The sequence below is a fragment of the Dreissena polymorpha genome, chromosome 1 (genome assembly GCF_020536995.1).
Source record: "Dreissena polymorpha isolate Duluth1 chromosome 1, UMN_Dpol_1.0, whole genome shotgun sequence".
Lineage (NCBI taxonomy): Eukaryota > Metazoa > Mollusca > Bivalvia > Myida > Dreissenidae > Dreissena > Dreissena polymorpha.
The window spans coordinates 50,965,927-50,983,509 of NC_068355.1; the positions used below are offsets into that span (position 1 = coordinate 50,965,927).

General features: G+C 35.5%; 1 protein-coding gene and 1 long non-coding RNA gene across 2 annotated transcripts; both read right to left on the minus strand.

Annotated features, from left to right (window-relative positions):
• Positions 1-759: 759 nt before the first annotated feature.
• On the minus strand, positions 760-12,425 carry LOC127880401 (uncharacterized). Its single transcript, XM_052427759.1, has 3 exons — positions 12,373-12,425; positions 2,791-2,884; positions 760-1,730 (listed from the first exon to the last, which is right to left on the minus strand). Exons 2-3 carry the CDS (start codon positions 2,804-2,806, stop codon positions 1,198-1,200), a joined length of 549 nt encoding a protein of 182 aa, XP_052283719.1. The 5' UTR covers positions 2,807-2,884; positions 12,373-12,425; the 3' UTR covers positions 760-1,197.
• A 2,881-nt stretch (positions 12,426-15,306) lies between these two features.
• LOC127880524 (uncharacterized) lies at positions 15,307-17,429 on the minus strand. Its single transcript, XR_008049563.1, has 2 exons — positions 16,213-17,429; positions 15,307-15,937 (listed from the first exon to the last, which is right to left on the minus strand). It is a non-coding gene; the product is annotated as an uncharacterized LOC127880524 (long non-coding RNA).
• Between the last annotated feature and the right edge of the window lie 154 nt (positions 17,430-17,583).

Sequence of the window (17,583 nt, forward strand, 5' to 3'; positions counted from 1 at the left end):
CTCTAACAACTCATACTACTGATATGATCATTCTTCTGAATGTTTTGCTAGGATATGTTGACGAAACTGCTCTCAGACTTCTATGCATATATACTATATACTAGTTTTCAAATTGACATTATATGCTTAATAAAACAACAAGTTTAAAAGTATGTATTATGAGTCAAAATCATTTTGTACGTCACTTATTCACCTTTCTGGGAGAAAATATATTATTACATATGAAAATTTGTATTCATGAATGAACAGAAGAGGGAACATTTATAAATCATTTTTAAGCCAATCAGAGTTTTATCTCATGTGTCAAAGTTCACAAGTTCAGTTTCATATACTTTATATTGTATTATTAAATGTTAAACAATTTGTTTAACATACATTAAACATCGAAGAAATTGCTACCATTTAACTATCCATAAAAATGTTATGCTTTTCCCAAAAATAAGTGATAGTTATACAAAGCATATTAATTCATTTAAATGTCCTTTTTCAATGATGGACTTTGTTCTTTATGCAATTTAAGTTTAAATAATCTTAAAGGAAAACCTTTAAAAAGTGGTAACTGGAGAATTTATTAAATATTTACCTACCATTATTCTTAAAAGAAGAGCAAAAACACTCCATTTGAGCACATATTCAATGTATACATACATGTACTTTATAAAATCTGAGATTAACTCCTGCATCCTACATTTAACAGAGCTGATAAAATATTCAGTAATTTTTTATGAATCAACAGCTGGTAACATAGCGCTCTATCAATTTAGCAAACAGAAAAATGCTCCAAAAAGACCATACAATTCTATCATTATGATAAAATGCATGCAAACAAATAATGCTTAACCCTTTCCCACTCAGAAGCAAAGTGAAAATGGCAAAATGCAAACAGCATATAACCAGAGCAGCCTGCGAGTAACTTGCAGTCTGTTCAGGTTTTAATCTGTTTGCTTCTCATCAGTATCTAAGAGTTGGAAATGAAGCTTTAACACTTAAATCTAGTAAGAAAGTTCTTAAATTAAATTTAACTTTCTAAGGGACAACAAATGCATGAAAATACGTATCTAAGTGGTAAAGGGTTAACATATTTTATTTTATGATATGTCAATGATCAATAATTGTAAAACTGAATTCCATTGAGACATTTCTTAATTCCAGAATTTTTGAAGTGTAAAACAATATTCCTCAGATCTGTTCACAAAATCAAGATGTCTTGCTTTTTTGTCTCCTTACAGGAATACGCGATTTTACAGGACTATCGTTATTATTCAAACTAGTCCCAGGGCTGGTCTTTCGTTGACGAACATCCCCATTATTGTCTGCAACTGTACTTTTTCCTGGATTAGAATCAATACCCTGAACTGTAGAATCAAGACTTTCTAACTTTTCAACATCTTGTACACTTTCTTTACTTTTTACCTCTTCAACATTTTTATCATCATTCTGAGACACAGTTTCATTCTTTTCAGTTTTTGGTTTCTTCTTCTTCATCTTAGCAGCATCAACAGCCTCGACATGTTTCGAGTATTCTTCTTCACTAAATGAGTGGCCACGATGATAGCACCAGACATAGATCGTACCAAAGACCAAAACCGCTGAGGTTATGCTCATCAGAAGTAAGGCTATCATGTAGCTATGGTTACGGACAGACAGGATCATGTGTTCCTTAGCCTCGTTGAATGCTTCTTCAACTTCATGGAACGCCTCCTCCACACCATGCTTGAATTTCTCGATGTCTGTTTAAAAAGAGAAATGTAACAACCATCAATCATGTAAAATCAACTTAATATAAACAAGAGTGCCAAACTGTCACAAGATACGCCCGTTTTAAGGCTTTGGACAACTTGATAACTCCGCCTGCCCACCCAACCACCCACCAGCCCGCCAACCAGACTGCCCGCCGCCAAGGTGAAACTAAAGTAAGTCCTGTTTTTTTAAAACGGGCGTATAAAAAGAAAGTGATTGCTTTTTGTTCAAAGGAAAACAGACCAATGCAGTTTTTGTGTCAAACATTGAATTCATCATAATTATTATTGCAAGGAAGAAACCTTAATCAGATATATAAAGTTCTTACAATGCTTAGATCTCTGACATAAAAAAAAATTAAAAAAATAACCAAATGAAATTTCCCTTCCTTAGATGAATAAGATATAGGATTTTCATACATAAACATTTCAAACAGTTGATTCATTTGTTGGCATATACAGTAGGCCTATGTATAACATAAGAAATGTAAATGAATACCTTTTTATATTCTAAAATTAAGTAAGTCGTTTTGACATGTTTCATGGCTTCATAACACTTTATAAGATATAAACCACCCTCAAGTCAATGAAAAGGGGGTTTAATGCATGACCGCACAGGCTAAGACGACACTTTCTGCCTAAACTGAATTTTCGTCAAAAAGAGACTTCCTTCTAACAAAAAATACAATAAAAGTGGAAAGTGTTGTCTCTAATAAGCCTGTGCAAACTGCACAGGCTAATCTGGGATGACACTTTACACACATGCATTAAACACCCTTTTAACAGGACGTTACTTATATATATGTTGACAAGCAAACACTTTCCAAGCTGTGATAAAACCTTTTCGAACCATGAAAACCTGTCTCCAGTATTAATTATTTAACACATTTTAAAAGAAATACATTCATTCTATTTTTTTTTTAAATGACTTAAAAGTGGACATAAGTGGTCAAAGATCGGGTATAATGCTCTGAAAAGGGCATATGGGCTACCAGTGAACTTATCATTGTAATCTCAGAACAATACGAAAACATATTGTAAGTAAACCAACCGTCATTTATGGTCATCCTGGACTATATACACTCCTCGACATGCACAAAACTTTCAAAGTATACCACTAAATGTTGCCTTTCTGTTCTGTGTATCTGAAAAATATTCGAGGAAGTGGTAAGCATTCACTCTATTAAAGCTTCTTTCACTTGGTCAGTGACATTCACAGCACTTTTACTTCAGTGTTTTTCAACAAGATTGTCAAAGATTTTTCTTTGTGCTAAGCTTTTCATTGATGTTCTAAGTGATAATACTCCACAATACCACACTGTCTGGTGGATCAGCAAAATACACCAGAGGTGACTATATGAGACACATCTGAAGCCCCCATGGATAAATCAGAGTGGTAACTCCACAATATTCTGCATATCTCCTGCCACCTGTAGGTACGATCTGAGTCTCACCAGTTGTAAGCAGTGACTTGTCTAAGCCTCTTGGCACTGACAGAAAATTAATTCCAGATTGCATGACCTTCCAGACACAGCAAATGTACCACTCCTAATAATAACTCCCCCCCCCCCCCCCCCCCCCCCCCCCCCGGCCTCTAAAACTTTCATGACCGTAAAATGTCAATCTTCTCGAATTTAAAAATCAGGCAAGCTGACAAAATATTGACATGGTTAAGTAAACTGGTTAGAAAATAATTGTTTTGTAAACACCCTGTATAAGAGCATTCAATTATAATTCCTGAAAATATTTAATTATAATGAAACCCTTATCTACCTATACAAAATTCTTTGTTCATGAAAGTGTTTAATCTTTAGGAACTGATTATGGGAATGCCTTTAATGCTTTTTGGTTAAACTTGGGGCAGCAATTTAGCCAAATTCCAAATGACTTCCTAAAATTTCCACTTGACGGTTTAAAAAAACAAGAGGGCCTGAAAGGCCCAAAGTCGCTCACCTGAGATTCAAAGGAACTGACCTGTTCTGTGCAGCCCAAGATGTCATTAGCACAAAATGTTCTCACCAACTTTCATGACTAGTGATCACCCTGGCGGCCATGTTTTTGAGCAGACCAGAACCATTTTCATAAACATCCAAGATATCATTTACAACAAATATTCTGACAAAGTTTCATGAAACCACATAAGGAAAAATGCCCCGACCACTGGTGACCATGTTTTTCAAGCAACTGGAATCATTTTCGAACTTGTCCAAGATATCATTGGGACAAATCTTATGACAAAGTTTCATGATGATGGGACAATAAATATGGCTTTTAGAGTGTTAACAAGGTTTTACTATAGCTATATAAGGAAAAATGCCACGCCTTCTTGGTGGCCATGTTTTTCCACCAACCGGAACCATTTTCGAACTCATCCAAGATATCATTGATTCAAATCTTGTGACCAAGTTTCATGATGATCGGACAATAAATGTGGCCTCTAGAGTGTTAATAAGGTTTTACTAAAGCAAAATATACATGTAGCCATATTAAGAAAAATGCCCCGCCCCCTAGTGGCCATGATTTTAAAGCATCGGAAACCATTTTCGAACTCATCCAAGATATCATTGAGACATATCTTCTGACCAAGTTTCATGAGGATCTGAAAATAAATGTGGCATCTGTGGTAACAAGGTTTTATTACAATCATAGAAGGAAAAATGCCCCGCCCCCAGGCGGCCATATTTTTCACCCAACCTGCATCATTTTTTGAACAACTTGTCAAAGATATTTTTGGGATGAATCTTCTTACCAAGTTTCATGAAGATCGGACAATAAATGTGGCCTCTAGAGTGTTAACAAGATTTCACTATAGCCATATATAGCCATATAAGGAAAAATGCCTCGCCCCCTGGTGGCCATGTTTTTATAGCAACCGAAACCATTTTCGAAGTCATCCTAGATATCATTGGACAAAATCTTCTGACCAAGTTTCATGAAGATCGGACAATAAATGTGGCCTCTAGAGTGTTATTTAACAAGGTTTTACTATAGCCATATAAGGAAAAATGCCCCGCCCCCTGGCGGTTATGTTTTTAAACCAACCGGCATCATTTTTGAACTCGTCCAAGATATTATTGGGATCAATCTTCTGTCCAAGTTTCATGAAGATGGGACAATAAATGTGGCCTCTAGAGTGTTAACAAGATTTTACTATAGCCATATATAGCCATATAAGGAAAAATGCCTTGCCCTTTGGCAGCCATGTTTTTCAAGCAAACGTTACCAATCCAAGATATCATTGAGATCAATCTTCTGACCACATTTCATGAAGATTGGACAATAAATGTGGCCTCTTGGGTGTTAACAAGGTTTTACTAAAACCATATATAGCCATATTAGGATAAATGCCCCGCCACCTGGTGGCCTGTTTTTCAAGCGACTGAAATCATTTTCAAACCCGTCCAAGATATATTGGGATGAATCTTCTGACCAAGTTTCATGAAGATTAGACAATAAATGTGGCCTCAAGAGTGTTAACAAGATTTTACTATAGCGATATAAGGAAAAATGCCCCGCCCCTTGGCAGCCATGTTTTTTAAGCAAACGTAACCGTTTTCGAACTCATCTAAGATATTATTGAGTCCAATCTTCTGACCAAATTTCATTAAGATTGGAAATAAATGTGGCCTCTAGAGAGTTAACAAGGCAAATGTTGACGCCACACAAGGAACGGACAAAAGGCGATCACAAAAGCTCACCATGAGCACATTGTGCTCAGGTGAGCTAAAAAGAATATTTAAAAATAAATGTCATCATTTAATACATTTCCTTATACAATGTCCCAATTAATGTAAAAATAACATGATCATTTTTCCCAATCCAAAGGGCCCTGACCCCATACCAAAAATGCTGAGAAAAAAAAAATGTTGGTCTTATAATGCTACTCAAACCCAAGTTACAAACCTTTGTGACCTAAAGCTGTAAATTTATTTCTGGACACAGAATGGTCTACGGAGCAACCATCTTACCAACTACCTATCAATGGATGAGTGCAAGCAATATACAGCCCTCTTTTTTGAAGGGGCGGTGTAAGAGGGGGTTATAATAAGAATATTTCTTCACTGCCTGTTTTTGTTATTAAATTAAAGATTTCTCATCCCCTCTTCTTCAACTTATCGCAAAGAGTTAAGTGTTTTGCTTTACTACTGAGGGAGGTACTTTGCAGTACATAATGAGGAGCATCTGTTCATGTATATTTTAGTACCCATAACACAAGATCATTTACAAGTGTTTATTGGATAAAATCATTATTATTGTAAAAAATTTTTTTTAACAATTTGAAGTTAAGAGAAAATATTAACGGTGTCATTCATGTAACTGTAACACTTCAATATTTCCAAAATGTACAACAACAAAGCGTTCTTGATAAAGATTCACTAGAAACTATTATACAGTAAACCCAGGGCTTTTTTTCCTTCTTTGAGACTGGCCGTGGACGGACATTTTGTCACGGACAATTCACAAATCTAATACAAAAGAGATTGTTTTTACAAAAATGGCTGTTTTAAACTCTAAAAACGGACATTTTGTGCTCAAAATTGTCAAAAACGACCATTTCTCAATTTATAAATACGTTTCGTTTCACCATTTTTCATTCCGAATTCGCAAATTTTGTTTACTTATCGTTTAACTGGCGTCGCTTGTTTAAACGATTACAAACGTGAATAGATTAAAATTTTGAAACCGGTGCAACCTATGTATTAGCGGCTGATCAACCTCACCATTAAACAAACAAAATAGCGTCGTGAAACTCACGTTTCTATGTTAAAAAGATTTAAAATACATCAAATACTTCGGGATTACAATAAAGAAACAAAAGATGTCTACAGAAGGGTTAGTGTTTTTACAATGCACTGTTAAAACGGACATGGATTTAATTATATAAAAGTCATTTGAAATTTTGATGAAAGTAAATGATATGCATGATTTATGTACATGTATCAGTATTGTAACCAAGAGTGTGACTTGTTATTCTCAATTTCTATACCTTATCCGTTAACAATTGTAAATATTAGTTTAACTTAAGTAAAAGTGTTATCCATTTATATGAACATTGATTTTAATGCATTTTCATGATGTGCAGTATTGTTCAAACAGTGTACATTTTTATGCTTTTTAAAACCTGAAAAAATAAAATAAATGGTTAACATTTCTTACATAAGTTTATTAAGCGAGACAAGATATTGACAGAGTTAGGCTTTTCAATGGTTTAAGACAGAGTCTTCCAGTCAGAATATCGTTGATCTAGCTGCAAGTGGTTATTTGTTGAAAACAAGAGGGCCAAGATGGCCCTAGTTCGCTCACCTGAGAGGAGTCGGTTCATTCAATCTTTACCTTATGTCAAACATGACCTAGATATTGACCAGACAAACATGCTGGTCAAGTTTCACCATTATTGAACCAAAACTCTGGCGTAGGGAGTGTTTTTGTTTTTGTAAGATATGAAATAGTGATCTATATTTTGAGTTGACCCCAAAAACATCAAACTTTGCTTACAAGGATTTTGTATAATATAATGAAAATTTGGACAATCGAGGGCAATAATAATGGCATTAATTATGTGATTTTGCTCATCATCAAACTTGACTGAGATCATTCTGCAACTTTGATAAAGAATGCTTGAGAAATGTGAATGCTAGAGTGTTAACAAACCAAATGTGGACGGACGGACAGCGGAGAAAGACCAATCCTAAAACCTCACCTGAGCAATCAGGTGAGCTAAAAAGTGTGTTTCACCAATCTGAGCCATTTTCCCACTTGTCCAAGAAATCAATAAAACCAATGTTTTGACTAAGTTTCGCAATGATTAGGCAAAAAATGTGACTTCTATAGTGTTCGAAAACAAGGTTTCTCTCTATATAGTCACATAGGGAAAACTGCCCCACCCCCCTGGCAGCCATGTTTATTTACCCATCGGGACCATTTGCAAACTCATCTGAGATATATATAAAACAGATCTATTCACCAAGTTTCATGATGATTGGGCAAAAAATGTGACTTCTAGAGTGTTCACAAGCTTTTTTTTTACTATATAAATATAAGAAAACTGCCTCCCCCGGCAGCCATGTTATTCAACTGACCGGAACCATTTTCCAACTCAACTCTCGTATCAAGGAAACAAATGTTCTTACCAAATTTCATGAAAGTTGGGCAAAAAATGGGACTTCTAGAGTGTTCACATGTTTTCACTATATACATATAGAGAAAAATGCCCCGCCCACTGGCGGCCACGTTTTTTCACCGATCTGGACCATTTTCGAACTGGTCCGACATATTAATAAAACCAATGTTTTGCTTAACTTTCATGAGGATTGGACAAAAATTGTGACTTCTAGAGTGTTTACAAGGTTTCTCTATAGCCATATAAGAAAAACTGCCCGGCCCACTGGCGGCCATGTTTTTCAATGGACCGGAACCACTTTTGAACTTAACCAACATATCATTAACACAGACAATAGACAAAGTTACATGTAGATTGGGCATTAAATGTGACTTCTAAAGTGTTTACAAGCTTTTTCTTTTTTTTGACCTTGTGCCCTAGTTTTTGACTCAACATGACCCAGTTTCAAACTCGATCAAGATTTCATTGGGACAAATCTTCTGACCAAGTTTCATGAAGATCGGACAATAAATGTGGCCTATAGAGTGTTTACGAACAAATGTGGAGCGGATGACGGACAAAGACCAGTCACAAAAGCTCACCTGAGCTATCAGGTGAGCTAAAAACAAGAGCTGTCACCATAGGATGACATATGCCCCCCATAAATGCTTTGATAGAAGTTATAGCCTTTTTCGAAACCTAAACACAGATTTCGAAACATAAACGAGGACCCCAAGTTCAAGGTCAAGGTCACAGGGGTCAAAATTTGTGTGCGTATGGAAAGGCCTTGCTCATATAAACATGCATACCATATATGAAGGTTATATTACAAGGGACATAGAAGTCATGAGCATTTTTCGAAACCTAAACACAGATTTAGAAACCTAAACACGGACCCATACTTCAAGGTAAAAGTCACAGGGATAAAAAATTGTGTGCGTATGGAAAGGCCTTGTCCATATACACATGCAAATCAAATATGAAGGTTATATCTCAAGGGACATATAAGTTATGAGCATTTTTGGAAACCTAAACGCAGATTTCGAAACCTAAATGCGGACCCTAAGTTCAAGGTCAAGGTCACAGGGGTAAAAAATTGTGTGCATAAGGAAAGACCTTGTCCTTATGCATTATGCATTTTTTTTCTTTGTCAAGATAAAAAGCGCGCAAAAATTGGCATGGGTGTATTTATTTGTAAATAAAAATTTCGTAGCGGGTACAACATTGAGATCATTTAATTTCCATTAAAAGTTTCGTTGTGAATTTCAACTAAAGTACCGGGGTATCTCGCGAATTATTTGGCATTGACATTTCCTCTTAATAAAATATAATGTAAACACGCTGTATCGTTACCGTTACACTGTAATAGTTCCTTCATTATTGAAACAATTATTGTATTGTATACTGACTGCACACAAGTGTCGTAACATACGGATGCAATACGTAAATTCGGACAGCACTTAAAGTCGGACACGAGTAAATAAATGATTTAATACTCTTGATTTCTTGAAACTCTGTATTTGTTGTTAAAAAGGGCAATTGCATTGAGTAACACCATACGAGTCAATTGTATTGATCATCTAAACGCTTTATTTACGTTTCTAACTTAACCTGCTGTCCGAATTTAGGTACACATACATGTGCACATACATGTTATATCTACATGTAGTATTCATATATGATTTTCTTTGGTACATTTACATTTAAGTACACGGTGCCTGTACTGTAACATTAATTAACGATATTGACTGTGTACATCAGACTACTTGCTGTATTATGTATATGTATGTATACATATTATGTATATGAAGAAATAAAATAAAGATGAAAACCTGCCTCTTATCATTTTGTAGGAAAATTTTATGGGCTACCAAATATTTTTATTGGTAGCCCAGTGGGCTACCTGAAAAATAAGAAATTTGTCGGACACTGACATGCATACCCAATATGAAGGCTATATCTCAAGGGACATAGAAGTTATAAGCATTTTTCGAAACCTAAACGCAGATTTTGAAACCTAAACACAGACCCTTAGTTCAAGGTCAAGGTCACAGGGCTAAAAAAATGTGTGCATAAGGAAAGGCCTTGTCCATATACACATGCATACCAAATATGAAGGTTATATCTCAAGGGACATAGAAGTTATGAGCATTTTTGGAAACCTAATTGCAAAGTGTGACGGAAAGACGGACCGGCAGACAGAGGGACGGACGGACAGTCCGATCACTATATGCCCCCTTTTCTTCAAAAGGGGGCATAAAAACATCCAACCTCGAATAACAATTAATACATAAATGAAACACAACTACACTGTATTATAATGAAAACATTAAAGGGGAGTATCTACTGTATTCTTAAAAGCATCATTTAGAAGAGTTGTCTCACATGTTACATGACCTTAATTCAGGATTGTTTGCAAGCCTTTTTACTGTATAAATATAAGGAAAACTGCCACGTCCCCCTTGCAACCATGTTTTTCAACAGACCGGAACCATTTTCAAACTTAACTCACGTATCTAGGAAACAAAAGTTCTGACAAAATATCATTAAAATTGGGACAAAAATGTGACTTCTGGAGTGTTGACATGTTTTCACTATATACATATAGAGAAAAATGCCCCGCCCACTGGCGGCCATGTTTTTTTCACTGATCTGCACCATTTTCGAACTCGTCCGAGAAATCAATAAAACCAATGTTTTGAACAAATTTCATGAGGATTGGGCAAAAATTGTGACTTCCAGAGTGTTGACAAGGTTTCTCTTTAGCCAAATAAGAAAAACTGCCTCGCCCACTGGCGGCCATGTTTTTTAACGGCCCGGAACCACTTTTTAACTCAACCAACATATCATTAAGACAAACATTTTGACAAAGTTACATGAAGATTGGAAATGAAATGTGACTTCTACAGTGTTTACAAGTTTTTTTCCTTTTTTTGACCTAGTGACCTAGTTTTTGACCGGCACGACCCAGTTTCGAACTCAACCGAGATTTCATTGGGTCGAAGCTTCTGACCAAGTTTCATGATGATTGGTGAATAAATGTGGCCTCTAGAGTGTTTACGAACAAATGATTACGGACGGACAACAGACAAAGACCGGTCACAAAAGCTCACCTGAGCAAACAGGTGAGCTAAAAAGTGTCAAGACAATGTAAATATGATTTTAATGCATTATTTAAAGACATTTCAATATGATGCAAGTACATTTGTATTAAACATGCTTTTACTATACTATTTCTTCACCAACTTAATTTCACAATTTGTACAAGTTTGCGACTTGTTTTTCACAATTTTCAGAAGTTCGCAATCATTTTTTTACAATTGTTAAAAGTTCGGGACTCACTTTTCACAAAGTGAGGGGGCCAGGGCCGATTCACAAAATCGGTAAAAAAAGCCCTGAAACCTTAAATATTCTTCCACTTCTTGATACTTACAAAGCAGTTCATGGAAACAGACATGTAGGTAATGTACTTAACATATTTATTTTATCTGTACAGCAATGCAATTTAAACTGGCATTTTTGTAAAGTCAACTTTTAAATATGTGAATACAAAACCTTATTTTCAAACTCATTTATATACAAGAGCGCCTGAAAGGCCCAAAATCGCACACCTGAGATTCAAAGGACTGACCTGTTCTGTGCAGCCCAAGATGTCATTAGAACAAAATGTTCTAACCAACTTTCATGACTAGTGAACACCCTGGCAGCCATGTTTTTCAACAGACCGGAACCATTTTAGTACACATCCAAGGTATCATTAAAACAAATATTCTGACCAAGTTTCATGAAGATTGGACAATAAATGCGACTTAAGAGTGTTAACAAGTTCTGATTTTGCGAAACGAATGAATAAACCAAGGGATTTTTTATAATTCACAGGCGATTTTGAAGGAGTCTGACGGACTTCCTTGACACAAAAACAAGGAGTCGGAGTCTCATTTCCACGAGTCTTGGTGTACCGGACTCCTGTTAGTGTCGAATACTGTAATTAATTTTATCATGGTTAAAATAAAAACAAAGGCCAAGTACAACAATATGACTGTATTCCTGCCTTTCTGTTGTATTTTGCTTAGTTAAGAAACCCAGCTACACACTTAGTTTCAGAGAGAAACCTCCATCTTAACTCAAGATAGCAGATGCATTAAAGGCTGATCACAGTGTTGGGTCTCTAAAGAAATGCTACTAAAGTACAGAACCTAAAACACATGTTAAGTTTTGTGCCAATAACTGTAGTCGATAATAATATAATATATAAAAAATAAACATTTTTACATATTTTTTACAATTATGTTTGATTATAGCAAAGCCTTTAAGCATAATTATATGCATATTGAACATCAAATAAAACAGGTGTTCATCCGAATATTTTTATCCGAACTACGTAATTATTATAACTTGTATAGTTGACGTTCACTTACAAGCATAGAAAAGAAAACATAGCTAACAAATGTTTTTATGTTTATTGCTCTTCACAAATAAGTGCCTTTTAAAGTGTTTATGTAAATATTTTAACGCATCAAAGACACTTCTTACTTGTTTAGAAAGTCACAAAACTATTTGTAGACAGTTACTTCCCTTGTTGTCATTGGGGAAATACGAACCCTACTGTACTGTACTTAGGTTAAACACAAGTATTTGATCAAAAGAAGTTTACAATAGCCCTTATTTCAACAACAGAAATGCTTTAAATGAATCATTTAAAACAGACGCAGTCATTTTAAGAAAAAACACGAAACCATCATATTTAAGGATTGGTCAGAATATGCATTGCGGCATGGCTTGGTACTTGGCTAAGGGTGGAAGGTCAAAGATTAGAGACTTACACAGGACTTTTTCCTGAAAGGGCCCTTTGCCTTCTCAAGCAGTTTAATTGCAAGGTACTTTTGGCTTTCCTGACAATTGCATACAGTATATTATAGAAATTTGGAGTGACCTGGTGACCAAAGTTGGAGTTTGTTGAAGAGGAACTTCTTCGAGATTTCAATTATCAATTGGTGTTGGTCTAATAAAACCATAGATGTCTGATAGGGGAATAATTGTGTGAAGCTTGTTCTCAATGTTTTTTCTTTTACTCAGACGCTTTGAAGTGTTTAAACCATCTACACATCTATCTTGCAGAATACCAAATACTGCATGGGCGGCATAGCACAGGGAGCAGCTTACATAAATAAGAAGAGAAGAGTGGCCTTGAACAACTTTATGTTCTGGAGCAATGGTAGAGAAAGCTTTATTGTCATTTCATTAAACAGATGCCAATGCCATCAACACGGTGTCTATACCACGTGACTTTTCCGGATCTGTGTTGGGCGCGACCCAGTTAACATTTTTAAGGATCTCTTTTTAAATATTTCACCATTTTTAATGGGATACAGTGGAGAGCCCGCTCATTCGTATAAGTTTTCTATAGGTATCATGAACTGTTTTAACAAATAAGTATTCTTTCAGTAAAGTGCAACAGCGCGTGTGAACGGTTAGAAAAATGTCGGATCAGTGTGTGGACTCCATATTACAAACGCACGGTTGCATATTACTGAAATAATACTTTGTTGTTTTAAAAGATCATGATACCTATAGATAACTCTCACAAATGAGCAGGCTCTCCACTCTATCCCATTAAAAATGTTGAAATATTTAAAAAGACATCATTACAAATGTTAACTGGGCCACCTTTTATTCTCCCAACACAGATCTTAAAAAGTCATGTGGTATAGGCACCGTGATCAAATGGGTGAGAAGTATAGCTCAAATTGTTTGATGAATAGTCCAGCAAACTAGTCAAAGAGTACTACAACACAACAGATCTAGTACATGTACTTGTCAATATACAAAACTTTGTTGAACACACAACTCCTGTTTCCAGCAAGCTTGACCTTTTTGCATGCAGGGATTTCTCACTGCAATGCATGCTTTATGTACATAGAATGAGACAGATATTTGCGTTTTAACTTTCATTCTGGATTCATATATGTACATGGAGCCAGTTTCCAAACAAAGTGAGCATGATTCTAGGATTCTTTAATTCATTCAAGCTGCCAGAGTGAAAAAACATACACACGTTTGCACACTGAATGAAAACAGTTAAAACAAGATGCGTTTGTGAAACACAATGTCCCCCTATATGACGTTTGACCATGTAGGATGACCTTGACCCTTCACTCAAAATGTGCAGCTCCATGAGATACACATGCATTTCAAATATAAAATTGCTAGCTTCAATATTGCAGAAGTGACATTACATGAGCAATTTTGACCCATATATTTGACCTTGAAGGATGACCTTGACCTTTCACCACTCAAAATGTGCAGCTCCATGAGATACACATGCATGCATGATATCAAGTTGCTATCTTCAATATTGCAAAAGTATTCATAAAATAAGCGATTTGGGCCACATATATTTGACCTCTGACCTTGAAGAATGACCTTGACCTTTCACCACTCAAAATGTGCAGCTCCATGAGATACACATGCATGCCAAATATCAAGTTGCTATCTTCAATATTGCAAAAGTACTAATAAAATGAGCGATTTTGGCCACATATATTTGACCTCTGACCTTGAAGGATGACCTTGACCTTTCACCACTCAAAATGTGCAGCTCCATGAGATACACATGCATGCCAAATATCAAGCTATCTTGAATATTGAAATACTGCAAAAGTGTACATTAAATTAGCGATTTTGACCCATATATTTGACCTTTGACCTTGAAGGATGACCTTGACCTTGAGCTTTCACCACTCAAAATGTGCAGCTCCATGAGAAACATATGCATGCCAAATATCAAATTGCTATCTTCAATATTGCAAAAGTTATTGCAAATGTTAAAGTTGGCGCAAACTGACAGACAGACCAACCAACAGACAGGGCAAAAACAATATGTCCCCCACTACTATAGTGGGGGACATAAAAAGAATAATGGCAAGGGTAGACCTTTGACCAGCTTGTGTTTCCACCGCAGGCAACTCAGTAGGTCAAGCGATGTCATTCTGTTGTGGCCCCTATATGGTTCATGTACATATCTACACATGGCATCTTTTGTTCCCAAGTACATGTAGCTGCAAACCTATTTTTATAATGCAGTAGATGCTCAGCTCAGTCTTGCTGACCCAGATAACTCCTGGGAGACATTTGGGGGGTGGGGTGTGGGGGTGGGTGGTGTACTCTTCCCTAATCAATTATGGAATATTTACACTGACTGGGACTGATATCAGCGCTTAAGATCAATCTCTTGTCTCCGATTCATGCAAGATGCATGTGCATGCTTCTGGAATGCCTAAACTTTAAATCCTAATGTAAGTCCCATTCAGGCTGGCTGCCAAAATGTAAACATGCTCACAGTTGCACACTGATTTGCTCATTTGAACTAGGCAAACCTTAAAACACACCTAGGAGTAAATGTTATTATTATCTACTGACTACTTCTTGATTACGTTTCAAGAGTATAGGCATCACAGAACACTCAAATATTAATGTATTTTTAATATATTTCTGGTACATTGTATTAACATGCGTTCAACTTATATATAAAATCAAAGAGCTAAAGGTGTTCACTCTTTGAACGTATTTAATATTACAATCACAGGACATGATGTTTGACTTTTTAACGCAGGCCAATGGAACGGCCGCGAAAATTTAACACACTAATTATAATACGGGCAATGTAATTTACTTTAAATTTTCTACAAAGGTGAGATTTTGCAAAAACATCATTGAGGAAATTGACATTGATTTATAATCCCTCATAATTTTATACAAGATTCACACAAACTCAACTTATGGTTACAAAAATGAAGCTTAGTTTAAACACAAAATATCTTAAAAAGAAATTTGACGTATATCCTGACTTTGAAATAAAGTTATACAAGAGAAAAAATTGTCACAAAACCAGGTTTTCAATTTAAAAAAAGTCTGATAAAGGGAGACAATGCAAAAAATGCATTGTTACCCACCTTGTGTAAGATTCAATCTATTTTTACTCGTGGCGACCTTGATTTCAATTTGAAAAAAAAAACTGATAAAGGGAGACGCACTCAAAATGTGCATTGTTTCTGATTGTTTAAATTTTCAAAATCAATCTATTTTTAGTTGTGGCGACCTTAACCTTGGAGGTATTGACGTAATTCTTTCGCGCGACACACCATCCAATGATGGTGAACAAATGTGCCAAATGATTTAAAAATCACACAATGAATGACATAGTAATGGCCCGGACAAGCTCATTTATGGCCATTTTTTACCTTTGAACTCAAAGTGTGACCTTGACCTTGGAGATATTGACGTAATTCTTTCGCGCGACATATCGTCTAATGATGGTGAACAAATGTGCAACATGATTTTAATATCTTACAATCTATTTTTAGTTGTGGCGACCTTAACCTTGGAGGTATTGACGTAATTCTTTCGCGCGACACACCATCCAATGATGGTGAACAAATGTGCCAAATGATTTTAAAATCACACAATGAATGACATAGTAATGGCCCGGACAAGCTCATTTATGGCCATTTTTGACCTTTGAACTCAAAGTGTGACCTTGACCTTGGAGATATTGACGTAATTCTTTCGCGCGACATATCGTCTAATGATGGTGAACAAATGTGCAACATGATTTTAATATCTTACAATGAACGACAAAGTTATGGCCCGGACAAGCTTTTCCTTACACGCCCGCCAGCCTGCCCGCCGACATTCGCCAATCTAATAACCAGTTTTTTCCTTTGGAAAACCTGGTTAAAAATTACATTTTCTAGAAATTGAATTAAAACAAAGGTTTAAATTGTAGGTGTTTTTTGTCACTTATTAGTTGCAAAGTCACTGCCTGAAATTTGTGTTATAAGGTACAGGTATATTGGAACCACACGTTAATGTTTTGAAATAAAAATTATCACATCATATTTGTCCTCACATAGCCTATTATGAGTTTATTTTTTCACCATCAAAATATATGGTATTTTAACTTTTGATTAACACACAGTTTTCTTTTGACACATTCAAATCACACTTTCAGAGCCGTGGTGTGCGGAAATAGATCTTGTGGCGTTGTACCCTGCACACCAATTTTCTTATCACTATTAACCATAGTTGTTCTTGCAAACAACTAAAAAATATAAGTGTATATTTTCAAAACAAAAATAGTAAAAGATTAGATGCCTTATAAAAGAATTAGTGTTCTCTTGTTAAGGCTTTCTTTGATAAATTACATATTATGTGTCTGTCGACCCTGATGTTTACTGATTGATGTTTTAATGATTGAAACATATTAAAATACATGCTATGGATATCTTCCTTTTGAAAATAGAAGTAAACAGTAGTCTTAGATTTATCGTATGATTACCAAAAAAAATGTTCAACATATAAACTTAAATGTTTGTTTTTTTCCCTAATAATTGAACACAAAAAATCCTGTAACAAATTAAAGAACCCTCAAGAATAATATGTATCTATCAAACACATGAGTGACAATGTTAATTGAATGTTTAAGCAGATTACAATGTTTAGTAAAAGGTTATTATATTTCCCCTTTTATTAACAATTCTTGTAACATAACAGCTAAAGAACATACAGTCATAGTGATAAGTAAATCTTTTTTTTTTTGAACCAAATAAAACAAGAAACCGTCGGAGACGGATGATGCTCCCCAAAGGTTTTTTTGTCACAATATTGCACTATATGTTCAGATAAAAGGAAATGTCTGGTAGTTGGGGGGACAAGAATTGCACTATATGTACAGTTTATAGAAAA